This window comes from Myotis davidii, unplaced genomic scaffold (genome assembly GCF_000327345.1).
Source record: "Myotis davidii unplaced genomic scaffold, ASM32734v1 scaffold472, whole genome shotgun sequence".
Lineage (NCBI taxonomy): Eukaryota > Metazoa > Chordata > Mammalia > Chiroptera > Vespertilionidae > Myotis > Myotis davidii.
In genome coordinates this window covers 994,335-1,006,350 of record NW_006283774.1, presented here as the reverse complement: position 1 = coordinate 1,006,350, position 12,016 = coordinate 994,335, and the positions used below count along the sequence as shown (strand labels likewise).

At 51.7% G+C, this 12,016-nt stretch overlaps 1 protein-coding gene across 1 annotated transcript in view; it reads right to left on the bottom strand.

The window, feature by feature from the left end:
* The window catches only part of ABCA13 (ATP binding cassette subfamily A member 13), a 143,734-nt gene that overhangs the window by 85,771 nt on the left and 45,947 nt on the right, over nucleotides 1-12,016 (bottom strand). Inside the window, 6 exon segments of the mRNA XM_006754021.2 lie at nucleotides 857-975; nucleotides 2,484-2,685; nucleotides 3,237-3,355; nucleotides 6,198-6,307; nucleotides 8,013-9,806; nucleotides 10,694-12,013. Coding sequence (XP_006754084.2) covers nucleotides 857-975; nucleotides 2,484-2,685; nucleotides 3,237-3,355; nucleotides 6,198-6,307; nucleotides 8,013-9,806; nucleotides 10,694-12,013 — 3,664 coding nt within the window.

Genomic DNA, 12,016 nt, shown 5'->3' with positions numbered 1-12,016 from the left:
GGTGCTCTCTTTCCAGCTCACCCCCACACCAGGCACTGGGGCCTCTCCTACCACCTCACCCCCCCCACCCAGGTATGTGGCACTCAATGAGCCGCCTTTTGGGATTGTCCTTCACGACAGATGTTCTGTGACAACCGTGAAGAGCTTGCTGATGCTGTCATTTGAATTCTGGGTTCCTAGCTTCTCTCTATTTCTTTCTTAGTACAGATTCATTCTTCATTAACTGATCTACCTGCCACAGTTTGCATTTAGCCCCACTTAGCCAGAATCCACATGAAATTTAACACATGAAATTGGGGTCCAGCTGATTGTCAATAAAAATGTTCACTTGAAAGCCATCTTCATGGTGACTGCTCTGGAAGGTTCTCTGCGGGGAAAGTAAACCCTCAACTGGCCAAAGTGCTGGAAGGGCAGCTAGAAATACCTGCTAAGACTCAGGTGCTTCCCAGTGCAGCATGAGGTTCACCTGCCTGCCCCGCCCTCCGTGCATCCCCACCCCCTAGCTCAGTCACCCTGCCATGCATCTCAGCCACCCTGCGGGGCCCAGCTCCTCACCAACAGCCCACCACATTAGCAGTCAGATGGCACAGCTGCTCTCTCCCGAAACGAGGCCATAGCTCACTCAGAGAGTTTGAGGCGTGTGGGGGTGTGCGTCGGGGCTAGAATCCCTGGAGTAAGTATATCGCCAGGTTCCTCCTTCCTCACCCCAGGGAGGCAGCACTGTGAAACTAAGGGCCCTGAGGTGTTGGCATCAGACAAGGGCACCTCAGTCCCCTCTGCCTCCGGGTGGCATGGATCACAGAGGCCCAGCCCTGTGTGGGAGAGCGGGAGGAGGGCGGAAGCAGCCACACTGTACCTGTGAGCGGGAAATATCTGCTTCCAAAATACTGCTGATGGTGTCATCTGAGAGGTGGGCAGAGCGAAGCTCCTCAGTGAAGGCGGTGAGGTTCTTCATCAGGTCTCTCACTCTCACATCTGAGAAACAGCAGCGGGAGAAACAATACAGTAACGGATGCCGGGGCTGGTACCGAAACGAGGTTCGATGCTAACACCTGGCAAGGCCCATTTCCTCCCGCAGCCGCAGCCACGCCAACACCACGTGGTCTTACTGACCGAGCCCTGAGCCCCGCCCGTCCCTCGGAGCCGGTAGGCTCACCGGTTCACCGGAGCCCAGCAGCCCCGGGCTCGGCGGCTCTCCCCGCTCTCTCTGAGACCCGCGTTACAGATTTCCTCCGGGAAGAGGTTCCCTTAGGAGCAGGACCACGTGCCTCCCTTCCCTCCGTGCATCTACTTATTGACCGCTTTCCACCAGAGCAGGGTCATGGACTGCCGGGGGCCCCAGGCCCGGGCACTCATGCCACAGGCGCCTGTGAACTGCCAGAGTGAGGGCCACGGGTCCCCGTGTGGCCTGGGAACAGGGTGGGTTTGGCAGCAGGATTTGAGGACCTGCCTCCTTCACCCCAAACCCCTCAAGCCGGCCGAGCTCTGAACTGTTATTAATCACAACAGCATGATTTTTCTCTTTTATGTTTTATTTTGATCATATTTTTGTGTGAGAAACTGAACTTCACTTTTAATCACACAACTTGGAAGAACCACATACTTACCCACAGCTCCTGTGCAACTGCTAGGAGAAGTCATCAAATTCCCAGGAAACAAAATCTTTTCGAGCCTCTGGGCCAACCTGAAATGGCAGAAATTAAAGCTGATTTACACAAGACGCCACGACAGAGGTGGTGCCGGGTGGGGAGCCCTGCCTGGCCCCCGGAGGGGAGCGACCACAAGATGGCATCTCCACGGAGTCCTCACACGAGCAGACATGTCTCCTGGCACTCTGTGTGGGCGACCACTCAGTGACACTGCGCCCCAATCCTTGCTGCAGGGCCCCCCCACTGGGTGTGATGAGTCTGGGGAATAAGGGTGCACATTGCCCTCACCGGTGGCTCGGGCGGTTGGAGCATCGTCCTGTGCACAGAAAGGTGGTGGGTTTGATTCCAGTCGGGACACATACCCAAGTTGTGGGTTCCATCCCCAGTCAGGGTGCATGCGGGAGGCAACCAATTGATGTTTCACTCTCACACCACTGTGTCTCTCCCTCCCTCCCTCTTCCCCTCTCTCTCAAGTCAGTAAGTGTGTCCTCCGGTGAGGACTAAAACGAAGGGGTGCATGGAACACAGGGATGTCTCAGGAACTAGGAGCCGGAAGAATGCCTCACCCCAGCAGGATACCAAGTGCCCGATTTCCCCTCCGGTGGTTTGTACTTTGAGAACATAAAACAATGACTCCACTGTGAGGAAGTCCTTTGGGAAGCTCTGACTGTAGCGTCAGGTCTCAGCATTCTGATCTAAGCCCGCGACCACCACAAAGCCCGAGAGCCAGCGCTGCTCTCCCATCTCACAACACACGTTACTGTGCACACGGTAAGGGTGCGGCCCACGCTGCTGCCTGCAATCCGTAACTGGAAAAGGCAAGGCAGCGCCCACCTGAAGGAAACCGTGGTGCAGGGGGCCCACTGACATACGTGTGCAGGCGCCGCGGGGTCCAGTCCCACGCGGGCGGGCACGCACAGCCCCGGGCGGCGGCGCTCTCCAGGTGGCTCTTGAAGCGCCGCAGGGAGCGGGAGAGGTTCCCGCGGAGACCCTCACAGTCCAGCTGACCGGGCGCGGACCACACCTTCTCCAGGTCCTGGAACAGCAATGAGAGTCAGAACGCAGCTGAGTCAGGTGTCAGGTCTGAGCCCACGTGCTGGGAGGTTTCAGCTCATTTTCCCAGAACAAGAGAAACAGTGAGGAGCCAGGCGGTCCCGAGAACACGGCTGGAGGAAGGCATGGCCCTGGGGCTCCGCATGACACCCCTCACAGGAAGGCACCTCCAGTTCACAAGTGATAACTACCTGCAGCCCTGACTCCCCACACCACCGTGCACACCGTCAGCTATCTCGGGGGGCCCACACTGCTCCCACCACCGTGCACACCGTCAGCTATCTCAGGGGGCCCACACTGCTCCCACCACCGTGCACACCGTCAGCAATCTCGGGGGGCCCACACTGCTCCCACCGCCGTGCACACCGTCAGCAATCTCGGGGGGCCCACACTGCTCCCACCGCCCACTGCTTCCACCGCCGTGCACACCGTCAGCAAGCTCAGGGGCCCTCACTGCTCCCCACACCCAGCACCAGCAAGCTGCACGGGCCAAGCCCATGGACATGAAACTCTGAAACATGAAAGACAACCAACCTGGTAGAAGTCATGCAGCACAGGGACCCCCTGCAGAGCAGACACAATGAGCCACCTCATCCCACCTGGCTGGCAGCTCTGAGCAGCACACAGGGCATCGCTGGCCAAGGATGGGTTTTCTGCCAGAGGAGACAGAGAATAATTACTCACCCCTTTTCTCCAGAAGGAGCTGCTCTCCCGGTGTCATTTCTTAAAGACTCAAAGTGATGCAAATTCAGAGATTTCTTAAATCATCAAAATGCACATTGGAACACGAGGGGAAAACTGTGGCTTTTCAGTTCCAAATGTAACTAGTTACTCAGTTTCCTGGGCCTACCCAATGGACAGAAATGCGTTTCCCTCAGCCATGTCCCCACAGTGGTCCCTCTTCTGCACCCGCTGGGCAAGGTACTCACGTACTCTGAGCTTCTCTCCTCATTCCCTCCGTTTTCTCTGAAATCTTGCTTCTCTCCCCATTCTCTACATTTTCTCTGCCCTCTCACTTCTCTCCTCATTCCCCCCATTTTCTTTGATTTCCCACGTCTCACTATTTTCTCTGATCTCTCTCTTCTTGACTCATTCTTTCCATTTTCTCTGATATCTAGCTTCTCTCCCATTCAAATTACTCAGCAAAAATTCAAAGCCATGACTCAGCAAAAAGGCAAAGCCATGACTTGGCAGAAATTCAAAACCATGACTCAGTCAAAAAAATCAAGAGCCTAACTCAGCAAAAAATCAAAACCAGACTCAGCAGAAATCAATATCATGGGTTAGGGCCAGGGTTAGGGGATTGGGATTAGGGCTAGGGCTAGCATTACAGTTAGGGTTAGGGTTAGGGTTTAGGATTTAGTGTTAGGGCTTAGGGTTAGGGCTTGGGTTTAGGACTAGGGCTAGGGCTAGGGTTTAGGGGTTAGGGTTTGGGTTAGGGTTCAGATTCTCACCTACTGTCCCTGAGCAGAGATGGCAGTGCCCTTTCAGTCCCAAAAGGAAGGACAGTGGCACTGATCAAGGTTAGGGCACCCAGCCTGCATACTCATAGGTCACATCCAAAAATCTCCCCACCTCACATCCTCACAGCCATCGCTCCTCCTGACAGCACCGCTGGGTCTCCGCCCAGCTCATCCCTGCACTGCCTTCCTCCCTGAGCCTGGGGCTCCCCCTAAAGGGAGCTGCTGTTATGGGGCCTCCGAAGGCTCAGGTCACACGTAGGGCCCCCACAGCTCACTCCCCAGCTCCAGCTCCCCAGTCCCCTGCACCTCCTGCACTGTGCTGCCTCCGCTCCGACCTACCTTTCGGGGCCGGCCTCAGAACACCTGCACCCCCGGCACAGGGCCTTGCACTCCTGCCCCCAACTGTGCGGACCGACAGGGGCTCATCCCAGCTGCATGGACCCCCGGCACGCACACGCTGGGCCAGACTGTGCAGGGCTGTGCTCACTTCTTGTCCAGGTCACTGTTCTCACGCACTCATTTCCGACATAATTCAAGTATTCGATCCGCAGGAGGAAATGACAGCTCTCCTCCTGCTTCAAACTCAGCTCAGTGGCATGTTAATAGCTGCTCCATTTCCAGTAGGAAAGTCACTGGGCTGACTGCACCCCCGGATGCTGAGGAGCAGCCCTGCCCGCTGTGGCCCATTCGGGCCCGAATCCTACCGGTACCTTCTCTGGGCCTGTCACCGCCTCCTGCTCTACAGGATGAAGCGGCCGTTTGATACAGAAAGGAGCGCGACAGGTGTTTTTCAGGCAGCTTACAGATGACATACTTGAGTTTTCTTGTTGTGAAATGTAAAAATTCAAAATTAACTTTCTGTTACTAATGTAACTTCAAGTATGCTATATTAATTTAGCAGCTGCAGTGCAGAATGACAAAACGCACATAAATTCAGGTATTGTTGAATGTAAATTCCTTCCGCTGCCCTCCCACTAGCTGACTGAAATGTCAGCATCATCACGCCTCCGAGGTGGCTGGGCGCAGGGTGCCACGTAAGCAGGCGGAAGAGCAATAAGCGCCACCCGCACAGCTTCTCCCGGGAGTGCCTGGGCACCGAGGCCCTGCACTGACGGTGCTGCCCAGGCCTCACACCCCCACCCGGAAACAGACTCCCTTTCAGAAAACAAGACCCTCCGTGGCCAACGGGTTTCCTGGAAGGCAGCCGGGCATTTCCTTCAGCAGCAGCACAGAGTGGAGAGCTCACTGAGATACGCAGGAAAGGACTTGGCAAGCAGGACCTCAGTAGACGAGTTAATTCATTTACAATCCAAACATTTCGTCCAGGGGTCCTCAAACTACGGCCCACGGGCCACATGCAAATACAAATATTGTATTTGTTCCCATTTTGCTTTTTTACTTCAAAATAAGACATGTGCAGTGTGCATAGGAATTTGTTCATAGTGTTGTTTTTTACACTATAGTCCGGCCCTCCAACGGTCTGAGGGACAGTGAACTGGCCCTGTTTAAAAAGTGTGAGGACCCCTGATCTAGTCATTGATTGCACAGGTGCTGGGGAGGACGGGGACGGATGGAGTAAGCGGCAGACCCTGCCCTCAGGGAAGTCAGACGGGGGTAGGAAAACCTGAAACATGAGCACTGAGTGCCCTGCATTCAGGTGACCGCGTGGGTCCCTCGCACACCTGGGGCAGGGGAGGAAAGAGCATCCTCTGTGCCAGGCACAGGATGTGCACCAGGTGCCGATGTGGCGGCTGCCTTCAAGGAAGACGACTCTGATAGAGGAGGGAGCTGTACCAATACTAGTGGGCGCCTCGGCATTGCATTTGACAGAGGTCTGCTCAAGCCACGGCTAGCGAAGGGTGGAGGCAGGCCTCCTGGAGAGCCACCCCGGCTCCGACCCCTCAGGGCCTCGGCCGCCAGGCTAGGAAGGCTGCATGTTACGCTCAAAGAAACTAGGGAGGTGTCCCCCGTCTCGCTGACAGCCAGCCCTGGAGACCGGGGCGTGAGCAGCACTTCCCACGGAGCGGCCCACCTGTGAGCATGAGCAGCACACGCAGAACCAGTGTCTTCGCTCTCTGCAGGGTCCCCATGGCTGCTGTGGGCTTCCAAGGCGGCTGGGAATCCTGGCACATTCTGGCAACACTCGGGAGAGAAAGAAATGCCATTGAAGGGTGAAGGTGCGGGCCACGGTGTCCTCCCTGTGCCCGGAAACAAGTGGCAGCACACAGGTGGGGACTCCTGGCCCCGGCACCGCGCACACCGCCAGGGCCTCCTGCTCGACCGCAGGCACGGCTTTCAGCCTCGTGCTGCCACGCCAGGACCAGGTGAGCTCAGTGCTGTGACTAAACGCACTGGGACGGGCCGCTGCAATCCTCGAGCTGCTGAAAACGGGTTTCTGCGGAGTTGCCATGAGCCCCTGCAGGTGACAGAGTCTGAAGTCCCTGACACCTCTGAAGGCCAGCCTCAGGGGAGCCAGACGGGAGAGCCGAGCATTGCTCCAGATACGAGAGACAAAGGTCAACTTCTCGGCTACAAGAAAACATAGCCGAACTGGAAGAGAAGGTGGGCTGAGCCTAGTTATTACTGAACTATGTTTTAGCCACAGAAGGACAAACATAAGAATTTATCTTTCTGGCAAAAAAAAAAAACATGACGGTGTGTAGAGCCATTTACTAATCACCATCAGGTAATATATATTTTGGTAAATCATGAGATTTAATTATTATATTTCAGTTGTGCCACATGATCGGGGCCTGGGAGCAAGAATCACTATTCAGTCTCTGCACAGCCATGAGAGTGACTTTCATTCTTGCTCAGTAGATGTGTTGTTCTGAGTATGACAACGCACTGCCCCTGTCTCAGGGTCCCAGCCTCTAAATGAGGAGTGAGGTCGAGGCCAGGATGTCAGATGACAGCATGGCTGCAGAGCACCGGCAACCATGCTCATCACACACAGGCTTCGACGGGCAGGTTCCCACCAGCTCCCAGGGAGGCGCTGGTCCTGTGAGCTGACACTGGGAGACAAGTGCTCGGGTCTCCTTGCACCAAAAGGCTGCAGGTTCAATTCCCAGGCAGGGCACATACCTAGGTTGCGGGTTTGATCTCTGGTTGGGGCCCTTATCAGAGGCAACCGATTAATGCCTCTCTGTCACTCTCGTTCTCTCCCCCCCTCTCTTCCAATCTCCCCCTCTCTCTCTAAAAAATCAATAAAAACTTATCCTCAGGTGAGGATTTTAAAAAGAAGAAGAAAGGGTAGCCTGGGACAGCCAGAGCATCTCTGAGACACGGGAGCAAGTCCTGCAACCTCAGGCAGCAGACGACTCCGAGCCTGACACATGCAGGGCTGAAGCTTCTCAGAACAGGGTTCCCCGACCTACCATCCAGGGGCGGGGGCAGTGCTTGGAGTGAGTCAGCCAGGTCGTGTGAGGTTGAATCTAAAGAGGGAGGAAGCCAACCGCTGCCTGGCCCCTCGCGGTGGCCCGGCAGTACAGCTAGAAGCAGCGCTTCCTGTGGGAGGCGTGTGGCCTCCATCTCACCTGACACAGCGTGAGCTGTGGCTGCTCGAGCACATGAACAGAAAGGCTGTGTATCGACCGAGTCTTGGGACAGGTGAACAAAGTCAAGAGGCTTTTACCGTTGAAAATAAAATAACTTACCTTTGAAAATTTTTGGATAAATTCAAATTCTATTTGCAAATAAATGAGTCAGACAGTGAAAGAGACTGGACCTGACTCGCGCCAGGGAAGCTGCCTTTGGACAGTAATGAAGATGAAGTGAGGACATGGGCCCTGGTCAGTGTGCGTCCTGCCTGTCCTGTGGTAGGAAACAGCGAGTGAGTGTGAAATACCTTTCATCTGCCAGGACTTCCTGCCAGGACTCCGTCCACGCAATTAACCCCTTCACGCAGTTCTCACATGGTGCCGGTGCCAGTGCCAGTGTGAGGTCAGGAGAGGCGGCCCTCTCTCTCGGGGCCTTCTCCCCTTCCTCTGACGTGACACTCCCTCTAGCGGCTGCGTTAAGGAAAAGCTCCAGGACGGGCTGGAGCGCAGTTTCTGCAGAACTTGTCCACTGAGGGTGGCTCAAGAGCAGCTCTTTCCGCAGGAGCGCTGCCCCGCTCAGCACGCTCCGGGCGGCTTCCTCCAGGTGCCGAGGCGTCACTGCCCGAATCAGAGAGGAGGTGAACGCCGAGGCTCCACTCCCGGCGCCTCCACGGGCGACCTCCACGGCTGTCCCAGCGGCTTTCAAAAGGGCGTCTGCATGCTGAGCCCACGTCAGCCACAGCTGAGAAACATTCAAGTCATCCTTCTCTAAGGGACCCCACAGAGCGACAGCCAGGTCAGCCACCATTCCCAAGAGGGGCCCCATGTCTGTGCTGTCTCGTGACCGCATTTCATCCAAAACCAGGGCCACTGCGTGAGCATCCCAAGGGAAACCATGTGTGGAAACGGGATTCGGACGTAGGAAGTCTGTCTGGTTGGTGATGTGATTTATAGAAATTAAGCAATCTAGGATTTCTTCCCATACGTTGACAGAATCCATAGGAAATATTTGCATTCCATTGTTAATTGCTACCAGAAGATGTTTCATGTCTCCCAAATTGATTTCCCCAGAAGTTAAAAATTCTGCAATTTTTTCTGAAATATCAGAAAAGTCCCTGGACTGGTTCACGTAGGACAATATGCTAGATGATATATTGAAAATACCAGAGTCTTGGGAAATATTAGGTTTGATCCCAATCATCCCAAAGGCCAAGTCCAGAAATGGCATCAACAACTCATTTATATTTTCAAATACTAACTGATCCACTTTTTTCAAAGCAGTTATTTCATTCACAACATTTCCAACATTCTGTTGCAAAACGGAATACAGAGAATCAAAGAATTTCATGGTGCCGTTGGTCCCCGAGACAGGATGAGTTTCCAACGCAGCGGCCACCTTCCGGGAAACTTCCCTGGAGAGCTGGAGCAGCCCCACAGTGGAGCTCACAGACGCGGCCAGGTCCCTCATTTCCACACCTGCGCTCACCAGCACGCCTAGGGCACGAGGCATTGCCGGGAGGGGTTCCGGGACGGGACGTCCTCCGCCAGCTCTTGAGGTAACACCAAGAAGGCTCTTAGTAGTTTCTGATGTTGCTCTGTTTCTTAGAGGGAATGCGCGGTTTGTGAAGGAAAGCAGATCAGTCAGGTTAGCAAATAGAATCTCTCGGAGGGAAGGACACGCGGCACGGAGGTCCTGGTTGGGAGAGTTTAAAAGAGAATCCATAACAGTTGCTATCTCTACTGAGGCTTCTCGCATAAGGTGAAGAGCTGCCTGGAGCTGGTGGCTGAGCTGGGAGAGGTTTGCAGAACTATTCATGTGGAAAAACAACTGACTTACCTGGGTAAGAAACTCCAAATTATTTTCAGTCTTATTTTTCACAGAAGTTTTACTTAGAAGAGCGTTAAATAAATCTCGCAGGAACTTCCATCCTCGGTGGTTATCAAAATAAAAGTCTGTGTGGTCTGACATGAACCATCCTTTGATTAGGTGATATACAGTCTCCTTCAAACTTGAAAAAATGCTCATCAATTTTTCTTCTTTCATGTAGGTAAGAAATTGGTCCACTTTCAGAATTTCTAAAACTTTATCCTTTGGGACAAAGCTGTAAATATATACATTTTTTATTTCATGTTTGGCAATGGAAAGATTAAAACAGACAGTTATTATTTTTGTTTTATACGCGCGTCATGGGGAGACATACTAACTGGCTGCTGATGCTAAAGTACATCGCCAACCAACACAAAAAAGCTTGTTGGCAGGCTTCAGCGGGAGGAAAGGGAGGAAAGGGAGGAAAGGGAGGAAAGGGAGGAAAGGGCGTATGGGAAAAACATGTGGCTGTTAGTTTAAAATGTTTGAATTTTGTCAATTCCCAAATATAAACATCACAGCACATAAACTGAAAATATTTAAACTCCTCAGTTGCAATTAGATAGTTATTACAATAATTTGAATTATGACCATGATTTATATGCTAAGTATTTAACCGTTTGGCTGCTGACGTATTTTTTCGGACATATGCCAAAACTGCGGCACTAATTGCGCGTGTGTGGGAAAAAATGTAAAACACTTTTTATACAATAAACTCACTTGTATTGCTTTGCAACAACAAAAATTTAAAAATACCAATTGTTTACATAAATTTGTTTTAAATAAGAAGAGCGCGATAGCGCTCCTTAGCAGTCAAACGGTTAAAAACTAATTTTAATTTCATATAACAGAATTTCATAATTATATTCATAATCAAAAAAGACAAGAAAGTAGAGTAAGTGACTAAATGCCAGGGGCTAAGCAGTTTCTATGTATGTTTAGTAGTTAAACAACAGTCATCAGTTACTTTACCCTGACGCTTCAGTAAGCTGTTCCCTAGGCCACAGTTCACTTCAAAGAGCTTTCACAGGGCCAGGCGCAGTGCTGCTCGTGGCAGGTGCGCCGCGGGAGGTAAAGTGGGCTGAATGTGTAACGACATGTGCTGCCCAGAAGCAGACTCACCTCATCCCTGCAACGATGTCGTGGAGGTCTTTCAGCAAAAGAGATGTTTTATCCTCAGAACTTTCCTTTTCTAAAAAGGTGAAGAATGTTTTCAAAAGCTGTCCCATGGACTCCACCATGCCTCCTGGAGGGAGAAGTACCCTCTCACCCTTTTCTAACGGTGTCTGGTTCAAGGTGAGGTTAATGAGATTCAGGATCTGAAGGTCAGTGTCACTTAAGTTCCAGGCTGCGTGTCGAGAGCCCGCAGCTAAATTATTGACTGAATTAATTAGGAAACTTTTCAAAAGCAACCTCGCAACTGAGAAATTGGTTGACTGTTCTTGGTTGAACAGTTGAGCAAGAAGGTCACTGTGAGAATCACTTCCTCTGGAAATGTTTTTGAGATAGTCCGAAAAGGTATTAATATCTTTAGCCAATGTTGAACTCTCACTGACCAGAAGGAGGAAGATTATTTGTATTATTCTGGAGTGTTCTTCACTTGCATGTTTACGAAGCCAGTTTTTTGTGACGGATGGAAAACCTTGGGTCGTTTCTGATGAAGGCAACGATGATGAATTCAGGCTTTCCAAAATGTGGACCAGTTGCTCAGTCATTTTCTGAAGAGCCACTGAGTTAATCATTGGAATCTCTTCCTTTATTTTAGAGAACAGGGTTCTTCTCTTGAAATTGAGGTTTGGATCTTTCATGGCTTGTTCAGACTCAAGCCACAGATCTTCAAACTTGTAAGCTGTTTTACTCTTTTTAATAAAACTTGATAGTGCTTCGAAATGCCTTCCTAGAAGGTTTGCATTCAAAAACGTCATGAATAGAGAGACTACAGAGCGAGTACTATTTCCTAGGCTCTCATCCCCAGAAAGTGAATTTATCGCCCTTCCCAAACTTAAGGGAAGGTTCCTAAGAGATGCCTCTGCGCCTTCATCGTTAAGGATCCTGTTTAAAAGAGCTAAGTTATCAAGAATGTTTTCATCTGATGTAGCTTTTGTAAAACTGACGTTTCTAAACTTTTCTATGATTTTTAAAGCAACTTGCTTCAGGGGGCCAGGGGGACAGAGTCCAGAGGTGCTACCCTTGCTCTGATTTCCAGATAGGACAAATGGAAACACCTTTCGCCTAAATTCTTGCACAGTTTTCACAAGCGAGGATTTCACGTGGAAGACTTCAGACAGCTCTAGAAGAATGGAGCTCCAGTCCACTAGCTCATGAATTACGCAGACCACTTTCTTAGTTATTTCCGTCCGTGAGCTTTTATTTGAACATTGTGAAACTTCAGCCGGGGGAGACAGGTGGAGGTGGTCAAGTATACTAGCCACTTTGCTGTAAAAG